Below are 22,078 nucleotides of genomic sequence, written 5' to 3'. Positions count from 1 at the left end.
AAATAACTACGTACCTACATAGAGTTTAAGTAGTATCATCATATATCGTTTCATCATTTAAAAAAAGACAATCTGTCAAGATTTGTTTTGAATTTAATATCAACCGCCTCGGTAGAAGTGTAGCTTAAATTATAAAACTGCAATTCTTGGGCCAAATCCCGGATCAGACGAATATAACGTATTTAAGTTTTTTCCGTTGAGATATTGTCAGTAGTATTTCGGAATTCGGGTTCAACCGTGTCTAAATGCCTTCGATTGTACACATACTTATGCACTATAATTTCGACACACTAACACGATTATGATAAACCTTGATAAAGAGTGATTCAGCCCTTTAAAATGCTTATAGATCTTGCTTATTTCTAATTATTGGCGCTAATAAAGTAGACTGTTATTAAGCCTGTTATGACTAAAATAACTGTAAATAGGTAAGATTAACATTTCTGTTGCATATTTTTAACACATCGTTCACACTCGGTCCATTATTCATGCGATCATCAAAGGTGCATTTCAATATAAAGGTAAAGTCGTTAGGCGGTGTCGCCGAAGTGGGCCGTACGCGACAGACATGAAAGGATTTCAGATGGGTCTATTTTCACTCGCTTTGAACGACCCAAGTATTAGTTTGTTTGTTTTCGCAACTTCAACTTGGAAGCGTGTTACATTAGTTTTAACTAAAGTTTGAAAAGTGTCTTTTGAAGCGTTTTCTTTATCTTTTTTTTTTTGGATGAATTATTCAATGCACACCTTTTTATAGATAAGGCCAGAAAATACACGAGTTTATTTTCAAGCGAAATTACGTTATTTAAAGCAAAAGCTTTAAAGAAATAATGTTTTGTCGTTTCATTAGAAAAAAAAACAACTCAAAGAAAACGAAGACTTCGTTTAAAAATAAAAGTCACAGTTTCTTTGATGTTTTAAATGAGTTCGTTTTGTAATAAATAGCATTTGAAATATAACGTTTCAAAAATATTTTTTGCATTACATAATCATAATTTAAATATTTATTCTAAATATAGCTTTTTTTTACTTTTTTTTTGCTAGTTTACGGTTTACGTAGATCAGATTTTTCTAATACAAGTCTAATAAATATCTTCAAACAAAAGAACTCATTAATACGAAGATATTTAAACTCATTACGTAAATTAGTTAGTAGTCGTAACTCTCGAACCTAGTTTCGACTCGTTAAGACTAGTAGTTGAAATCCGTATTTAAAATTTGTAAAAAATGTAATCTGAATGTTCCAAATGATCTTATTGATAACACTAAAAATTTTCTAACCGTACTAAATAAAAAAATAAAATCGACAATCAAAGGCGAAAACGGAACTTCCGAATCTTTACCACCTCATAATATAAATTAAATACTCATGAAAATAACATAACATTATGTAATAAACAATAAAATAATGGTGTCCCTTCCTCAGTTTGAAGTTTTAAAATAATTTAAACTTCAAATTCAAGAATAAAATATAAATAAATTATTTATAGATAAAAAATTCTAAAAAAATCTGGAACGTGCACTAAAATTTCATCCGTAAGGTTACATTGGAGCGAGCTCGTGAAAACGCAGCACTCGGGTAAACGCTCCGAAACTTGTCTGTACGTGATTGGAATCCCGCCGATCCCGGATCCGCGTCACGCCTGTCGAATACCCGGTAAACGTGATTGTCACGTAGTAATCCAAGTAATCAATTGTCACAACTGTTACTCGGAATACGGGATTCGATGATTCGGCTTTTTATATTCAATAACGTGCATAAAATATAATTGATAAAATATTTTCATAATTTATTTTCCATTTTGTAAACGAAGTAACCGAAAATATTATCGATGTGGTTACAAACAATATAGATTTATTCAGCTAAATACACGCTCACGCGATATTTTTCTACAAAATGCTTTGCTTGTATTTGTCATTTTAATATATTAGTGTAAAAAAATGGTTCTATTTGAAATTAAAAAAGAGAAATAAATGAATAAAGTAAATACCTTTACCTTTAATATAGTAAAAAAAAAACGTTTCATTTCCAACTTCTTTAAGGAATAGTCTTTTAAAATATGAATGATATTAGCGCACTGCTTTATTGCGGCTTGTTTAAAAGATGTCACCTGTATATATTACGCATGTATGCCCCACGATGCTTTCCTCCAGCACTATTTTTGAACTCACTATCTACGGTTACGATTCACTAGTTTTATACCTTTGCCACCATACTAAATCATAATAAACACAGCAACACATATAATATTAAAGCTATTTATCATACATTGCAATGTTAAGTAGAGCAATAAAAAACTATTCAGATCGTGAGAATTTTTTTAATGGCAAATAACTGGAGTGGCTAACTGTAAGTACACAAGGATGTATATTAATAAATCTAGAAGCAGCTGCGACCGCGACAACTTAGATCATACGTACGTAGAAACATCAAAGCGACCGCGGGCTTTGACCTAGCCGCCTGAAACCGCTACGTTTTACCTACTGAAATTAAATGGCGTAGAATATATTTTTCATCTGATATCATTTTTTGAAGTTTTAATGTTATTATAGTTTGGATGTTTGATATGTTTCGAAATTTATATTTTATCTTTACATGGCATTAAAAGAGTCGCTTACTGCTGTATGTTCCTATGTATGCTTAAATATTTAAAATTATGCAACGGATTTTCATGCGGTTAACAGATAGAGTGATTCGAGAGAAAGGTTTTTGTATATAATACGTTTAAGATATAGTGGAATACACTGATAATTTTAGAATTTTCTAATGTGTTGTCGTAAATAAACAAATTCTGTAGTTTATTTAGTATTAGTATTACACCCGTTCGAAGCCGGGCTGGTCGCTAGTTTTCATATAAAATAAAACAATATCGATACAGTTTGAGACAAAAATAGTTATAATTAAATTGAAATCATAGTATTTTTATGTAAACATATTGTACATACATGAGAGTTTTGTACTATCTCTCTCGAATGTAAAAATCAACTATACCAAACATCATAAATTTCATAAACATTTCCGAAACGCTTGCAACTCGGTCTCGCGGAGGTGATAACGGCGTGTTTTATGCATAATATCTAAATGTTTACAAGACGTGAACTAGATAGAATGGTGTTGCCAGGACGATATGTTTTTCGCGGCTCATCGTCTGTCGTGTTTCTACTAAACTTCATTGGCACATTATAAATATCGCACACGTGAGCTGAGAGCTCTGTTTCACTTAAACGTGTCTTGTAAGTTTATCACAATATCTTCTTTAATCAAGATTTTCTTCAATAAAAGAATATTATATGTTTTTGGAATTACAAACTTGTCTCTCACTCAAAATCCTTAATTCAATGTAAAATCGTTACACTTATAAATTAAAGAATACCACCAGTTCGGAAAATGAAACACAAAAGAAACTCAGCGAGAATTCTTCTGATTGCATATGCCACGCCCACGGCGGCCAAAATCGGAGATTTGTAATCTGCTGAAAAGATCTACCCGAGCACTGAACTTTCATCCTTTCACTCTCAACAAGACTGATATCAGACCCGTGACTATCAGCTTTACATGGTTTCCCAGACATCTTTATAATACTGGGGTATTCCTTCCCTTAACTTCTTTAGCTCGACCTAGGATTTGAATCTCATACCTCCAATCATAAACAGCAAAAACGAATACCAAAGTGACAACGCGAAGGACGACGAAAAAAATTACAAAAATACTCATTCTTTTGTTCTCTAAATGAGGTCGCAGGTGTTATTTGCGAACTTTTCATAAAGAGTCTAAAGTTACAAATTGTATTTGTCAAAACTGTGACGCTGCACAAACTATTGCAGACAATATTTCAGCCGTCGTGTTTTACCGCAATGAATGTGCAGATACTAATGTATCGAAACACATATCTTTGAAGCACAAAGCTAATCTTATTTCATTAATACTTATGTTCGCTCAGTGATCGAAATTTGATCATAATCTTTATTGAATTTGCATATTTAAAAACATCTTTAATTAGTTCCTTTGTTTTTCGAGATATTGTTCATCAAGAGCCGCCAACCTAAAAAAATACCTATTGACAAACATAGAAGAAAATGACCAATTTATATTTATTTATTTGTGGTAGAGCTTTGTGCTAGCCCATCTGAGACGCCACCAAACCACTCATCAAATATTCCGCCACCAAATAAACTTCATACAGCTGTATTCCAGTTTGAAAGGTGAGTGGGACAGAGTAAATACAGGGACAATAGACATGCACGCATGAGGAATAGTTAATACTTTTTTACAGTATCATAATAAAATATCCTCTGAACTATTATTATCCGACTAAATTAAAAATAAACTAGGTTCATATTTATAATTCATAATAGAAAAATTAAACACTTTAATGTCATTAGAATAATGACTAGTAATTAACGGAGAAAGCTTTGATGATAATTTCATAGATTCAGGAAAGCCCCGACACTGAAAAGCTTGTTATTATAGTGTCATTACCGCCGACTGGCTGGCGACGCTTTTGTCATTACCGCAATGTCGCAACTGAGACCGGTATCAAATAATACACAATATGAAATACGTAGAACTCCTTACAATAAGGTGATAGTTTCGTTGCAGTTTATAAAATAAACTAAAATAGCGTAAGACCTCTGTCTATTTACTTTAAAATAGTAATATCCAGCCAGAACACTCAGAACGCGATTAAAGGTTATTTTATATTACTAATATTATTAATATAAAATATATTTGTTTGGCTTTCTTCAAAGAAGCCGGAATAAATTCGAATACACATTTTTTTTATTTAAAACACAAAACAAAACTGAGGTATTTAATTGGAAATACATAAATCTTAACCAGATATAAAGTCTTAAAGATAGATTAGCACCACTCAGATTTTATAGATTTAATATTATTTCTATTACTATATAATAAGTGGTTATGTTTATAAGTGCCTTAGAGATATCATAATTTATGTCTTGCTTATGTTATATGAAATGTTTCTGGTAATACCAAACCATGGTGGAGCTTGGAATAGCGCCTATTACATAGGAGGAAAGAATTTCACATTTTTTGTGTAATTTAACGGCTATATTTTACACGGATAAATATTACTTATTTATTTAGTTAAAACTGAGTACACCAGGTTCGTGAACACCGTTATGATAAATATCGTTTGAAATAAAGAGAGACGACTCTCTTCTGAGTTAAAATATATTGACAGATAATTTGTTTCCGTCGCAAAATAATAAAAGTGAACACACAACCGTAAAAAGTTCATTGAACTCAAATAATTAATTGTTTCTCTGTGTAATATTAACAATTGCTATCAGGTGTTTACGACAGAAATCGAGGTGGACGTTTTAATGCACTATTCTAGGGATGTTGGGGGGAACACCCACGCTGTCAATAAATTCGCTACAGCCAATAGTCAATACTAATATTTGTCACGAGCGAAATTAAACCCACAACCAATAGCGTTGCAATGCAATTACACTTACGCTCTTAATGAGACTATTGACCGAATTATATTCAATTACATAAAAGTCAAGTTTCAAGCTTTAGCTAAGTTCTAAATGTTATAAAAGTAAAAGTAACCGCCTTTAAATATCCCAATTCTGGGCGTAAGGCCTCCTTTTCTCTTGAGGAGGAAGTTTGGAGCTTATTCTATGACACTTAAATACGATTGTGTATACACATGTGCAAGATTTTCATTCCACACATACAAATCTCCTTAAGGGTTTTCCTTTAATTCTGATCTTTTTTTGTAACTCAAATTAAGTGCATAAAAATTCAGTCGCAATATCCCTTACTGTGTTATTTAAACAAATTGAAAATATATGTTTCTATTTATAGTGAAAGAAAGCAGTTCGATAAACGTCTTGTTAAGCGCTAGTGAACGGGGTTAAATTCCTTAATGGGGAAGTTAACAAGGCACCACTTTATTTAGATTGTCTCCCTGTTGCACCGCTTTATTAAAATTACCGGATGAGCTAGGGCTGCCCGATCGGGACGATCGATGGCCGTCTGACTCTCAATTATCTTCCGTATACTTATAGTATATTACGTAACGGATATTATTATAAACTGTACACACAGCCCTAGATAATTTGTAACTAATTTTACTTTATTGTAATATGACATGCATGCAACACGAATGCTGATTATTTTGTTTGCAAGGATCAGTAATACCGCAGCTAACATCGCTGTCACAATTTTACGTGTTGTAAATTAATTTGTGTATGTTTTTGTTACTTATTTAATTTTGAAACATATTGAATGTACGCAATTATATAGAATTAATAAAAAAATTTCTTCATTTTCCTCTTTATATTTAATTCCTGCTTACTGCAAATTAGATTTTTAGTTATATAGCGAAGCTCGATTTATATGTGTTTAGTTGTACAGCAAAATGCAGTAGTACTCGCGTATCTTTTGTTTATTTTAAGATAACTTTATTCTTTATTAAGTTTTACATGTATAATTTTTACCTTTTAAAATGTTTTTCTCTCATTAAAAAATCCATAATAATGCACACTAAGAGAAATTGAACAGGCATATATCGATTGAAATGTAACCAAAAGCGTTTTTCTTTTATTCATATTTGTATCTTTTATTATTTTACAAGGTATTCCAACGTCAATCGATAACATCGCAATCGTGAATATAAATTACAGACAAACAAATGGTTATCATCTCCACAATTAAAAATATTCAATATTATTCAGAGAGTGTCGCGGAGAGGAAGCGGCCGTCACGCGGTTCTCTAACGAGACGGAATTAAATACGAATGTATTAGTGCTCGACCCGGCTCCGCTTACGAGTTTTAATAATTTTCCTTTTATTCACTCGACGCGCCTTCTCGGAACGCTATTCAATGTGACACGATTCTTGATTAGCCCCGACGCGGTGCCTCGAATATCTACTGTAATATTTCCACGGCAGGAACGGATACAAGAAAGTCGATCTTACACGTCAACGCATCCTTTATTTGTTTTCTTTACGGATCAAAGAATCTATTAGCTTTGTGAAAAAAATGAAAGACTATTCTGATTTAGTTCCGATATATTACCAATATCGAATGACCTTAATGCGAGCTCGAGACAAAAATATCTCCGATCGAAGTTACGGAAATAATAAATCTATTTAATTAGTCATTTTATATTTTAAGTGAAAACTTTGATTGGGTGTCGTAGATGAAATTAAGATTCAAAGCGGGTTACAACGAACCAGGAATGTCTAATCACCGATCGGCAATACATAAGCGCATTCGATGGAGTGGTCATCCGCACATGAGAGAATTTCATCGATAACTCATTCCAGCGAATATCAAAGCAGAATTCTTGGTTTAATATTAACATCAAAGAATACTTATTGTAAAAGACGATTGCTTCGATTGTTTGAAGTATCGAATACGACATACTATAACGCTAAATTTAATTTTGTTTGGTTAAATACTTTCTACGCTAAATCTGTACCAGTTACATAGACCTTTTATCCATATGTTTTTTTTTTGCTGATATTTTACGAATATAGACTAACGAACATTGACTATTTATAAACAATAAATAATCAGTGAAATTTTCTATATAACACGCTTATAATATAATAAAAAGTAGGAGTTATTTTTTCAAAAAAACATAAATTGTACCTTCTCGCAAACACTCCGACATGTCCCCACGGCTTTATCGCAGCACGCCGATATATCTGAAATGAAAAATGCCCACAATAAGTCTCGAAATGATCGCAGTAACGTACCTACTCGCCCTGAAAGGAAAGCAACAGCTGGGCCCACCACAACAAAGTACCGGCGACAGTTACATATGACGACATAAAGCTTTTGATCTATTCCGTAAACGACTGCGCGCATTCAACCGTTAAAAGTGATCAAAATTAAGAAAAGTTATGCTAGTAATTAAAAAATGCTCTCCACATTAACTAAAGACTAGAAAAGATTGATGTGAGTCGTTATGACACGGTTTTCAACTTAAAAGTGCGTTCGAGATGAATGTTCAAGTTAAGTGTTTACTTTTAACTAATTTGATTTGAGGCAACGGCTCTTTGATTTATTGTAAACAAGATTTATTACACGCGTGTGAGGCGAGACTTACGCACGTCAAACGTATCAATTATTATCCCATTTTTTTATAGATTCCTGATTCCGTTTGATTTATAACACCACTCTATAATGTAATAAATGTGATAATCGGTTTTTTAATCGTATCTATATAATATGTAAATAAAACCTTTGTACCCCTTTTTAATAAAATGATGCAGTAGGTACCGTTGGACCTCATTTTTCCTATCGTTCGATTAGAGAATCTATCACGGTCCAGCGCTAACGATTTCACAATCTTTTAATTCAGATAAATTTTCCCAGATGGATTTCCCGAAAATGAGCACTTTTTCACAAAAAAGAGCAAGCGAAGATCAGCCACCCAGGTACTAAATTATGTTTCCAATTCATAATTAATTTTAAACTCAAATTATAAGCTTACTTGTTGACTAAGATTTGACCCAAACACACGACACCTTTAATCATAAAAACATATATGGCTTATTTTCATCTCCTCAATCGCGGTAATTATACAAGTCGCGCGCGCATAAATTATATAGAAAAGGCAAAACAAGGTTCATCACTCATGCCTAAGATATTCAACAGAATATTATTAACAACCATAAGTTAAAATTAATTTATGAAAGATAAAACTTGTAATATCATACAATTTACTCCAACCTCGTATATCTTCAATAACCACATTATTTTCAATATAAAAATTATAGAGAAAATCCTCGATGGAAATTCACTCGAATGTTAGTATCAAACTTATGTCTTTTCCCCTGCAGCTCGATTTCAATGTAACAAAATTATAGGAAGCAGCCCTCATAGATTGTTGAGGACACGATACTACAACTGCGATTACAGTAACTAGTCTGGATAGCAAAGTGATATTCCATAAAGTAGCTTACTATAAAGTATTTAGCTAATGGCTAGGCTTACGCGGCGCCCGCTTTACATGCAAAACATAGGCAATGGATCACTGGATACTCCTACTTCAAAACAATTTGACCTTTATGGGCATCGCAATAAGAACTACAGGTAGCTATGTCCAATGTTAACAAAATCTCTAGCAATGTAATACAGTTGTTGCATGTATCAAAATCTATTTGCAACGCAATGAATAAACAAACGAAGCTGTCGGAAAAGAAGACACTACGGTTTTGCTTTTTTTAAAATATTTTGTGACTATTTACTCAAACAAAGAATGCTTATCTGTATTACACATTATTGGTTTTAATGTATATCGAATACCAAAAGCTGTTACAAAATTTATAAATTAACAATTATTGAGGAAGTTTAAGAGAAATTAACTTCTAAATATTAATGATAAAACATATTAACCTTTAACTATAATTATTATGGTTTGTAGGAAGAACTACCTTGAAGTAAGTATATACTATAACTATATACATCTCATAGTCAAGTATAGTCATACCTATAACCTTCGATAAATAATATAAGTTTTATGATATAGAATTCTCCTGTGATTCATCCGTCGAAAATATTAGATAAATTCCCATAGAGTTACAACGTATCCTACTGGGACTATAGACAATATTTTATTTATGGTTTCTCGAAGTAAATTACTATAAAATATTTCGAACAGGATAACTGGTTAAGTTATATTTTTCTCTCAGTAAAGCGGAAAGATTAACAAGTAACTAATAGCTTCTGAATAGTCAATATGAGGCTAATCTCAGTACTGTAATCGTTTTATGAGTGTTGATCATGTTAAAACGAATTTGTATACTTGATATTAATATGATGGTAATATGATGTCATCTTTATACATTTATCTAGCACACACATTATGTATGTGTGTGCTTAATCCATAAAAGTATACTCAAAACACCCAAATTGATAGTTAGATTGAAATTTTAGCTACATTTGGATCATGATAATTAATATGTATAACTAATTATATAGTATAATATATTTATAATCTCGAAGCTTCTTAGCAAAGCTTTACTAAATATAATTTTTAAAATGATTATTTAAAGCACTTTATTCAAAGTGCTTCTGAAAGTTTATTAAATCAACAAAATAGCTACCTATATACCGTTTTTTCATTTATTTATTGCTCTTATTTCCATACTTATATATTGAAAACATAAGTCGATAACAAACAAAATAATAGATAAAAGCGGTTAACACAACAAGGAGAGAAATGTACTTACTGAACTTTGCATGTTTATTTATAGTATATAATATTAGTATGTAAGATTTTGTATGAAATGTATTCTATTATTTGTTGATACTTGTAAAGCGTCAATTATTCGACTTGACTCTATTATTTATGTAACTTCCGCTGTCCGATAAGTTCGCTGTTTGAATACATCGATAATATAAATTATAACTTACAAATTTATTATCTGTACAAGCAACAACAACAAAATTGACCTATTATCATAATATTAATTAAATATTTTTTAATATCAACGCTCCGAATACAGATAAAAAATGGCTACGAACCATAACGATCCTATAAAATTATATCAGTAAATTCTCCAAGAAGTTTCACCTATCACCGATTCCAAAGATATTATTACATTTTTAAATGCCGAGATGACCCAGTGGTGAGCCGAGATGGCCCAGTGGTTAGAACACGTGCATCCTACCTAAGCAAGTACCACTATATCTATGTGCTTAATTTGTGTTTATAATTCATCTCGTGCTCGGCGGTAAAGTAAAACATCGCGAGGAAACCTGCATGTTTCTAATTTCATTGAAATTCTGCCACATGTGCATTCCACCAACACGCATTGGAACAGCGTGGTGGAATATGTCTCAAGCCCTCTCCTTAATGGGAGAGGAGGCCATTAGCCCAGCAGTGGGAAATTTACAGGCTAAAAAATGTAAAGTAAAGTAACAACTTTACTTTACTTTACATTTTTTAGAAAAAATAATTTGTTTTCCAAAATAAACTATTACAAAAGTGAAAATGTAAAACCTAAATTGAAATAATGCTGAAAGTTATAACTGAGTACTTCCCACTATAGTAAAGTAATAGTATACAATAGTAAAATCTATTGTCAATATTCGACTTTGATATTGGAGAAAAATTTAAAGAATACAAAGCTGAGAAATATATTGTATATTTAAGTATACCACATTATAATATATTAGAAAGGGATACAAAGGCTTATTATTAAGAAGCGATTATTGTGTTAAAACTTTGGACGCAAGAAATTCTGTAACATCTCTGAGCAATCTGAATGAAGACGTGTTAGAAAAGTTAAGTTCCCCAGTCTTCTTAAAAAGTGTAGAAGAGTTTTCTCAGAAGTGAATTAGTTTATATTCTTATTTTGCTTATTGCTGTATACTTGATGAATCCTAAACATACATTCAGTCCATATTTTCGCATATAGAATTGTAATTATTATTCAAAGAAGTTTCAATAATTATTAATAGTCATACCGTACCTTGGGCATTTGCATTTGCAAGAGTGATGGCTGCAAAGAGTAACCTTGACCTCCACCAACTTCCGTTTTCTGCTTTTATTCTCTTTCTGCTGGCCATGTTTGTATGACATCCCTCTTTACCTTCGAGCCATCTGCAAAATATTTTTTTTATAAGCGTATCTAATATTTTTATCAATTTTCTAAGCGTAGAGAATTTAGTTTTTTGAATGTTTTATCTACATCGAAAACATAGACTAATGGGCCATTTTATAAGTGATCATTGCATATCGTAACCAACGCAAGAATCTAAGATGCCGTGTTATTTAGCTGTAATTATACTGGCTTACTCAGTAGCAGATTTACGAGCAGGCTTGAGCCTAGGGCGGCAGATTGCTGAACGTAAATCAAACAGATTTCTAAACTGCCTTTAATTTTTCGATTTTGCGGAGAAAAAATGCGAGACTAAATTTTTTCAAATTTAATTAAATAATAAACTAGGAATTGAAAACTATCAGTAACAACAAACATTAACTCATAAACTTTGGAGTAATTAGTAATTCGCTCCAAGGATCACTCATTCTTTAAAACCGGAACACAGCAATACAATAAGCTAACCCTGATGGGTCCTGCCTATCATTATCAGTACTTTACAAAGTCAAAGCTTTTTCTGTCCCTATATCCATATGTATGTATAAATCTTTAAAACTTCGAAACGGACTTTGATGCATTTTTTTAATAGATAGAGTGATTCGAGAAGAAGAAATTTATACATAATGTATAGACAGTTTCGTAAAGAAACACCGATAATTTTAGAAGTTTCTACTGTGATGTCAATATCATTGCACCCGTGGAAATTTAAAAAATTAATTAAAAAAAGTTTTGTTCTTACGGTCAGATGGTGTTTTTAATGTCGTTACCACCACTAGTAGAAGATAAAAGAAACTTAGAATATTTCTTAAATTGATATATCATATTTTATGGTTATACATACTGTAACATTGAATAATAACTCTATAAAAACGCCAACGTATTATCCAATATTTCGTATTCGTCTCGTTACCTTAATCAATAATTTATAAAAAATTAAACCTTCTTTAAAATTAGAAACAGCTAGTGAACTAAAGATAAAAAATATATATCAATAAAACTCAGTAGTATAGTCTAAAATCAGTCTAGAGTCAGTCTAGTGACTGAGTTTAAAGAAACTTACACTATTCCCTGGGTTGAAGTATACCTAAATTAAATTAAAAATTATGTTACATACATAGGAGGTTATCGACCTGATAACCTCCTTTTCTAGAAATCAGTTAAAACACATATAAAACACAATAAGACGAAATCTATATTAAGATTATAAATGCGAAAGTAACTCTGTATGACTGTTACTCTTTCACGGTCATAACAACGGAATGTAATTTAATAAAGTTTGATATAAAGCAAGCAAGCAAGATTGAATCCCAAAGGCACGCGATAACATGATAAGTTTATGACCCAACAGCTGACGACTAACCCCTAAAATGCGACCAAAAACATGTGTGTATCTAGAAATGGTCATAGATTTAACACACGAGTAGAGATTCGCAAAACGTACGTACATACATAATTACCATCCCTAAATAATTCAAATAATTTTGGCTCTCCCCCGACATTGATAAATGTTTTTCGTTCCTTTACATTCTTCGTAAATTACTCTAGAAAAGCAGGAAAATTGTTTCAGTTAAGTGGTTTTACGTGTTACCTGAAACTCTACCATCACAAAAGTTACTACTAGTTCTCTGCACTAATTAGTAGTTCTAGCTTTTATGACGTAAATGAGTATATATAAATTTGAAATATACTACAAAAATGTGCAACGCATTTATGAAAATAGAAAAATCATACAATTTATACAAATAATATATGTTTTGTTTTCAATTATATTCAATTATTTAAGATATATAAAAAATGATATATGTATAACAAAAAATGTCCATTCATACAAATCAAAAACGTTTTTCTTCAAAAGAATCAGAAAATATTTTTACAGAACGATATTTTTTACTATACTCCAAGTAGGTAACTATTTATTAAATATTTGCAATATGATTCAATGAACTTAGTTAAGAAAATTAATCCAAACATACCATTTAATTACTCGCAAGTTTAAACAGTAGTAAAGCTACTCGTTGATATCAAAGTCGGCAGTCGGAAAACAGTTGTGAAATTATTTTATTGCTACATTACTTTTGCTGGTATAAAACTCTCATAATCAGTTCAGATATTAAATATTTGTCTTTTTTATTTGATTCGCGCATAAATCGAACACAAAAAATAAAGCTATATTTAATATTCTTTATTAATAATAACTATAGACAATTAATATGCATAAAATACGTAATCGAATTAAAGAAGCGTGGTGAAGTAAGGTCTCAATCTTATCTTTAAAAAAAATGCAATTGAACTGAGTACCTCCACCTTTGTTGGAAGTTTAAAAAAAAAAAGGAGAGTGCCCCCCCAGACGTGGGACAGAACATTACTATAAATTATAAACAATTGATTAATATTGTTTTAATTTTTTAATTACGATGTATAAGCGACTGATACAATAAATACAGTTTAAAAATGTATTTTAAGAACTCAGACGAAGCCGTAAAAGTATCATGTACAATTTTTTTTAGGAAATTTGCTTGTGTCCGGTGAAATTCAACGACATTTATAGAAATATAAACAGTAATTTGCCGTAAAAATTGTGATGATAGAAGATGGAAACCTTTTTAAAAGTAAAAGTACATATTGGAAAAAAACCCACTCGCCTACAGAATAAGTTATTTTTTATTTAAATATTTTGTAAAACGTAGTATCGCACTTTTTAATGATTTTATTTTTTTTATATTTTAAGCTAATATATCTCATCACACATATGAATAACTTATGAAAAAAAAACCTAATTATAATATATATCTAATATATAAATAAGGTACATTTATTGTTTTATATTTCGGTGTTGTGTGTATGCGTAAGAAACCAGAGTATCTTCAAACGAGTATAAAATGTTGCCATTTCTTTGCAAAACTTTACTCATAAACCAACACATAGAACATAAAATTTAAAGAAATTAAGGCAAAAATGTCAAGTAAGGCATGCGTCTCACAAACAAACAGCGGAAATTGCTACTTGCCGTTTGCACCAAACTTAACGCATAAACAAAGCAGTCGACTCCTTATTAATAAAGTAGACATAAAGTGTCGTAAACTTTTGTAATTTTGTGCTTTTGCGATCGTATATAGTAGTAATTTAATTAAAAAAAAAAAAACTTAAAAAAACAAATTCCATTAAAATATTTTCTATTGATAAATCGGGCTGATTCGAATAAAAATAATTTAAGTTTCAGATTATTATATATTTTTATAATTTTTTTATCACACTTCTGTAATTGTGTGAATTGTTGCTACAATATTTAATTTAAAAAATCTAGTTAAGGCCATATTCGTTCAACTAATTAAATAGAAACATTTTATTATTTTAGAGAATCATCAAAGCATACAAAACAGTCATTCGGCGTTTCTAATATCTAGTTATTTTCGGCTACGTTCATCTCATACTCTCATATATCACTTCAAAGCATACTCCCGGACATGTCTTATCTTTATTACTACTTACCTATATTTTTTCTTAAATATCCTGATAATTTATACGAACAATGTTTATTTCACAGCACTTAATATTTCAAATGTAAATAAAAATAGAGTTATCACATTTTGTTATTTCTTTAAAAAAACAAACACAAAAAACACAGATAATTCATAACAAATAATCCGTAAAATAACTACGCACTTCGCGGGCTTTTTATGACGTCAGATCGCCACCTCTCCCACAACCTTACTCGCGCCAAATTGACGCGTTACTAAATAGACCGGCATAAATTCATTCAACTTCAGGCTACAGATTTCGTCCTTTTCTTACGAAAACCTATTTATATATTTCTATCTCTCTCTTTCGCTTCCGCTTGATGAACCCTATTGAGCTCGTTAGTCATTAATTAATTCTGCATAAGAAAATTACTTTTAATTTAAACGGTGCACAGATGTTGCCGTCTGGGTTATCAGTGAAGTGTTAAAATCTTTGCGGACAATAAATAAAAGTATCATGTGTGGTCTGAACGCTTATAATCCAAATTTAATTTTATTACTATAATCAACAATTTTTATTTACTTAAAAATATGTATTATAATTTATAATTTTAAGACATGTGTTAATTTTTAATGATAAATGAATTAAATATTCCCAAACTTTCATCCATTAGTATTAAATACGTAATAAGGCCATTATATAAATAATGGTACCGCATCTACTAAGCATTATCTATTAAAGTAAAAAAAAAAACAGCTATTTCTTACTTTGAACTTTCAATCTATTATTTGAATATAATATATTTTATTACTTACTTTTGATAATTATTCAAGAAAATACGATAAGTATCCATATAGTAGTAATCCAATAGGCGATGCCATACATTTTATTTAAATAGAATTACAAAACTAAGAGTTTTTTTTAATACAAATTCGAATAATTCAATAGTCGACCTCAGATACGGAATTTCCGATCTGGGTAGAAAAAATATTTTATCGGTTTCAGATACGGTTACAAATACAAAATTTCGGATAAATTAATTGTATATCAATTAGTACAAACAATATTACAAATAATTTTATTTATCGGATTGGGTCACGGTTTCGGATAGAATTATGTCACGAATATCTAGTGTTTTCAGTTACGAATACAAAGTTCCGTAGCGTCCTAGAATACATAGAAAATATATACATATTTACTGTGGCTATCTTGACAAATATTGGTATAGTATACTGTGATATTTTAAACATAAAGCTGATTGTACAAAAAAAACTTTGAAACAAATGACTTCCAGTTAAAACCTTAAAGTCACATTATCGAAAGCGTCGCCAGTAGCAAAAAGAGTTATATTTTAACTTAAATCGCCTATCAATTACATCAAACTAAGTCCGCTACCAAGAACCGATACGAAGTTTTCCGACGCAAAGTGAAATTTATAGTTTTCCAACTTGGACGCTTCCCTGTACGTCTTTATTACTTACGAACACCTGAAATAAGAAGTAATGAGTTTATTACATTGACCCTGAATATTATGTAAGGCTGAAGTATAAAAAAGGCGAGCGTATAATGTTCCAATTTATAATTAAATACCCGGTTCGGGCCAATGAAAAGTTATTGAGATTTTCTGCAAAGAAATTCTTTGTGGCAGGCAAGAGATTCAAAGTTGCATAGGTAAGCCAAAAGTTATTACATTACATTTACCTATATTCTATATTATAAATTTCATATGCGTTGTATTAGTTAAGATTCTTGGAAAATAAAAACAAAAATCTGTTGACTTAAAATCAATAATTTAAGTAAATCTTGATGTTTTAAGGTTTGACATTTATCTATAAAGAATAAAAAATCATGTGTCAAAATATTGTTTATACTATATTAATTATTTCTTAATTTAAACACTTTTTTTAAATTCTACTGAAATTGACGTATTATATTTTATACGTAAGACGAAAGCAATTAAGTACAATAGCGTAGCGTTTTTTTTATGGTACATATAGGTTGGCGGACGAGCATATGGGCCACCTGATGATAAGTGGTCACCATCACCCATAGACAATGTCGCTATAAGAAATATTAACTATTCTTTACATCGTCAATGTGCCACCAACCTTGGGAACTAAGATGTTATGTCCCTTATGCCTGTAGTTACACTGGCTCACTCACCTTTCAAACCGGAACACAACAATACTGAGTTAGTAGTAGTACTATACTGTTACTGGTACTGTTATTTGGCGGAAGAATATCTGATGAATGGGTGGTACCTACCCAGACGGGCTAGCACAAAGCCCTACCACCAATTAAATATAAAGCTATTCTTTAGCAAATATATATTACATAGTTCAAAAGGATAAAAATTATAAAACAACTAAATAAGACAAAACAATTGCGTAAGTATAATTTTTTTCTTACACTAAATAAACAAAAACTATTTTGTCAAAGTATTCCTTTCATTTCTCGTTAGTATGGGTCAGCTACCTGGACGTCAAGTGTTTTGTGAAACATGTTGTCAAGTATGCATGCACTTTACTCTGAAGAGTCATTTCGTTCACTTTTTACTTCATAGATAACGCGACAGGGCAATCTCAAAGACCGAAATATTAATGTACAATAATAAGGAATCGTTACTAATGCATTTCGTATTTTTATCATAGATATTCATTTATTTCACAGAATTGACCAGAGAATGTGTATAAAAGCTGAAATCCTAGACTAAATAAAAAAAACTAAAAGAGATCTAACAAATCTCTAGAAAGCTATTGGGAGTAGGAGTTGACTTAGTCGGGCCGTCTGATGTTATTGGTCGTTACTGCAATTCAACAAGCACAAAAAGAAAGATAAACAATAAAAGAAAGGATTAAAATAACTCCTTACATCTTCAATGTTCCTTTAACTATAGGAACACAAGACTCACTCACCCTTAAAGTCAGAATACAGTAATGTCTTTATTGTTTTATGGCGGGAAAATCTGACTTGTAGGTATATGGTATATGGTCTGCCCTACAAGGCAAATATAATTCCATAAAAAATAGAAGAAGCAGTAACGTCAGAAAAATTCAAATTTAATTCAACTTATAACTTAACTAGAAACATATTGGGCTATTTATCTTACCTCCGAGCATTTCCAGCGGGTAGAAGTTATTTTTATGCAAAAATATACAGCAAATAACGTCGGGACGACAATGATGGATGGGCTTAGTCGTTTGAAATGAGGCGTGCTACTCGCCGTGCACCATTTCTTTTATCGCTATTTAATTAAAAACAACTAATATAACTTAGGCATTTAAAACACTAAAAGACCTATACCAATATTATGCTTACTAAAAATAGAACTTAAACGTCTTATGTTTTGCTTTCACTGCCAAACCACTATAGCGTATTTGAAAGATTTGGTGTGAAGCAAGTTGTAACTCTTGTAATCCCACGGAAGGAGATTTTTTATACTTACCAAAGATTTAACAGCTAAATCCAAAACACGAGCGAAGCAGCGGGCGACAACTATTTGAAACTCAAACTCAAATTCCTTTATTCAATATAGAAGCATTACACTTACTTATTGATTGTCAAATAAACACCACCACCGGTTCGGAAAAAGGAACACCCTGACCTGAGAAGAACCGGCGAAAGAAACTCAGCGGGTCTTTTTTTTTGTTATTTTTTTTGTCAAATATAATAAGATACATAGTAGTATATGATTAGAAATAGCCAGGAGGCGATCGTTTCATTCCCAAGGTGTGCTACCAAACATAAACTCGCTAATTGTATAGTAACCTTTTGCACACAAGCGTTCCTTAACAACTTTTTTAAATTTGGCAGCAGAAGCATTTTGAACGCTTTCTGGGATCCTGTTGTAGAAGCGTATACATTGCCCAACAAAAGAGTTAATGACTCTATGCAGTCGAGTAACAGGAGTAACAAGATTGTGTTTGTTCCTTGTACCAATGTTATGAGAATCACATTTTCTCATAAAAACATCCATATTTTTCCGTACATACAAAACATTACAAAATATGTATTGAGAAGCAACAGTCAATATCTTAATTTCTTTAAATCTATACCTTAATGATTCCTTGGCTCCTAGGTTATAGATTGCGCGAATAGCCCTCTTCTGCAGCACAAATATAGTTTGGATAGCGGCTGCGTTACCCCAAAGCATAATACCGTAGGACATTATACTGTGAAAGTAAATAAATATATAGTAGTTGAGCCGTATCAACATCAGTTAATAATCCAATTTTTTTGACCGCAAATGCCGCAGAACTCAGTCTACCCGCCAATCCGTTTATATGGGGGAGCCACTGTAACTTGGCATCAAGAGTAAGGCCAAGAAATTCAGTTGTTTCAACTGGATCCATCGATTCCCCATTGATAATATATAACTAATTAAATATTTATATAACTATCTGAAACTCAAAGCACAGCCTATGCCGGTGGTTCTAGTTGGAGAAGTTTTGCACAGAAATTTCTTATGAGAGCACGAAGAGAGTATTTCCAAAATTAATCTCCTAAAAGGTTTAAATGCAGATTTTTCAATGATTTTGTATGGCTATTCGACATGTCCGAAATTACAAATTTCAAAGGTTTTTAGGTGTTTTCAAATGCACACCCAAGAGGATAAAATAGAGATAAAAGTTTTTATCGAAGATCTAGTAGCGATAAAAAATTAAAAAGTAACTTTCTATCCTTAAAAATATTAAAAATAAACGAAACGACAAACAACTAATCTCACGAGATGTCGCGTCGTTTTTAATAATGAAATAATGACCGTATAGATTTCTAAATTGTCATATTCACATATTATTATTATTTATATTTTATTGTGCAAAGATTCGTTTTTTATTATGAGTCGATCACGTTATTTGATTTTACACAAAACTGAATGGAATCGTCTGAAAAGATGTCAAAGTCCGGATAAAAGAGAATCGGAAAAGAATGATTACTTAAAGTCTTCTATCGAACAATCTCAAAATTGGATTAAAATGTGGCCGGATACGGTACAGGTACGATACACAAAGATCATACAATTTACAAACATCAATCGCTTAATGGCTGAATGGCGATGTAAAATAGCATTCAATCCTGACTCCTCGGAGTACAGTGTTTCTCACTCTTAGGCCACAAGTTACACCTGTAAATGAAGGAGGAACCCTCTGATGATATTATTTTAAAAGTTGGTAATTAAAAAGTAATCATTTTAATTTAAAATTTTCAACCAAATTTTAATATGTATTAAATTATCAATAATGTACTTGAATGTGATTAATGTTTTAATTTATTTGAATTCAGGGTCTTGTCCACCAACTAGAAACTCAAAAAAATATAAAGCACGCTCAACAAATAGAGTCCGTAAAAAAGTTCGTCGCTAAAAAGAAACATGAAATCAAGATGGAATCTATTAAAAAAGCAAGAGATATGATATTTGAAGATAGTTGCTACGGTCGTCAGCTTCTAAGGTTAAACCAAATTGTAGTTTAATTGAAATAACACAGAGCCATGCCAAAGTAAGAGATAAAAATCATAACCATTTTAAAATAAGTATCATTATCGTTTCCTTACCAAAGTTTATATTTATAATTTTTTTTTCTATTTTCAGCGCATTAGTAGAATCAAAAACTCTTGAAGAAAGAAAACAACAAGTACTATTTCGAAAAAATATAAAACAAACTGCTGAACTCCTAAAACTTAATGAATCACAGGCATCGTCTATACAAAATGCCAGTGAAATGGAATCAATTGAAATAAAAAGGGAGCTCCTCAGAAAACAAAGAAATAAAGACGTAGCTCGATTCAATCAACAGATGTAAGTACTTCAATAAATCTATATTCCGTATAATAATTATTTGTTTTGCATCCCTTTACGTTTGACTTTAAAACACCACAGGGCTAAAAAGCAGAGAGCCAAGAAAAAAGGTAAAAAAAAATGTGGAACAATTTAGATGAATTTTTGGAAAACCAGCAAGAAACAAAGGAAATAGTAGAAGAACTAATGAAATGTTCTTAAGTTTATTTTCATTTTAAATGAAATTTATCATAGGTAATAAAAAAATACAAATGTCCGTTTTTTCATTCCTAACACTGAAATACATTTATAGCCATTATTTTATATAGAGTAGCCAAATTAAACATTGACTTTTCCTAATTAATATTATAAATGTGAAAGTAACTCTGTCTGTCTGTCGCTCTTTCACGGTCAAACCACTAAAGCGAATTTGATGAAATTTGGTAAGAGCAAACTTGAACTCATAGAAAGGGCTAGGCTACTTTTTTGCCTGACACATGACAACCGACAGCGTAAAACGCTAGCGAAGCCGCGGGTGATACTAGCTGTAAATTACAATTAGTATCTAATATCCATCTTAAACGTTCATAAATACGTAGATCAACTTACAAAAGCAAAAATTTAACATATGAAAACATATTTAAAAAAAAAAACTTCAAAGACGACACATAAAGATGAACATAAAAGAGAAATACACACCACACATTCATGTGTAATTTTTTTCCCTATTTCTCAAAACAGATAAAAAATATACTTAGTGAGGTATAATTAAACCGGCATAAATGTCAAATTAAATCCTTGATTTATGTTTTAAAAACAAAGTAACGAGAATACCTTCTTATCCTGAAATAATCAAGATCAGTATACGTCTTAAATCATATCAGATATAAATTAAAAAGCAAAATCAATATTACATATCTTTATACAAAAATTAAAACTCTTTTTTTTGTCGTATAATAATGTAACTCTACGTCTGTAAGGTTACAGACGTAGAGTTACATTACTTCACGCTTAAATCGCTAAACAGGTATTGGATGAAATTTGGTATGGTGATACTGTGAGTCCCAGGAAAATAAAGACTTCTTTTTTTAATACACCCCTGGAAGGAGTGAAATCGCAATTTTACTCTCTCGAAGGATTACGTTTTTTGCTGTAGGTAAAGTTTTATAAATTAGGTATGGATAAGTCACAGTGTCATAAGTAGTTAAGTGGAATAGTGTTATATGTGTAGAACATTACAAATCGCGTGG

At 31.2% G+C, this 22,078-nt stretch overlaps 2 protein-coding genes across 2 annotated transcripts in view; one reads left to right on the top strand and one right to left on the bottom strand.

Annotated features, from left to right (window-relative positions):
* The window catches only part of LOC124536696 (reversion-inducing cysteine-rich protein with Kazal motifs), a 33,765-nt gene extending 18,403 nt beyond the window's left edge, over positions 1-15,362 (bottom strand). The window contains exons 1-3 of the mRNA XM_047113256.1: positions 15,083-15,362; positions 11,465-11,595; positions 7,632-7,687 (exon numbers count right to left, since the gene is read on the bottom strand). Coding sequence (XP_046969212.1) covers positions 7,632-7,687; positions 11,465-11,561 — 153 coding nt within the window. The 5' untranslated portion in view covers positions 11,562-11,595; positions 15,083-15,362. The remainder of the gene's footprint in view (positions 1-7,631; positions 7,688-11,464; positions 11,596-15,082) is intronic.
* A 4,504-nt stretch (positions 15,363-19,866) lies between these two features.
* Positions 19,867-20,853, top strand: LOC124537034. Its single transcript, XM_047113744.1, has 3 exons — positions 19,867-20,049; positions 20,336-20,502; positions 20,643-20,853. Exons 1-3 carry the CDS (start codon positions 19,891-19,893, stop codon positions 20,851-20,853), a joined length of 537 nt encoding a protein of 178 aa, XP_046969700.1. The 5' UTR covers positions 19,867-19,890.
* Positions 20,854-22,078: the final 1,225 nt, after the last annotated feature.

This window comes from Vanessa cardui, chromosome 17 (assembly GCF_905220365.1).
Source record: "Vanessa cardui chromosome 17, ilVanCard2.1, whole genome shotgun sequence".
Classification (NCBI taxonomy): domain Eukaryota; kingdom Metazoa; phylum Arthropoda; class Insecta; order Lepidoptera; family Nymphalidae; genus Vanessa; species Vanessa cardui.
Note: the sequence above shows the minus strand (reverse complement) of the source record. Positions and strands in the feature narration are given on the sequence as shown.

Coding starts and splice junctions, on each gene's coding strand:
- LOC124537034 (XM_047113744.1), top strand. CDS start 19,891: ATGAGTCGATCACGTTATTTGATTTTACACAAAACTGAATGGAATCGT. Junction 20,050..20,335: donor TGTGGCCGGATACGGTACAG/GTACGATACACA, acceptor ATTTGAATTCAG/GGTCTTGTCCACCAACTAGA. Junction 20,503..20,642: donor TACGGTCGTCAGCTTCTAAG/GTTAAACCAAAT, acceptor TTCTATTTTCAG/CGCATTAGTAGAATCAAAAA.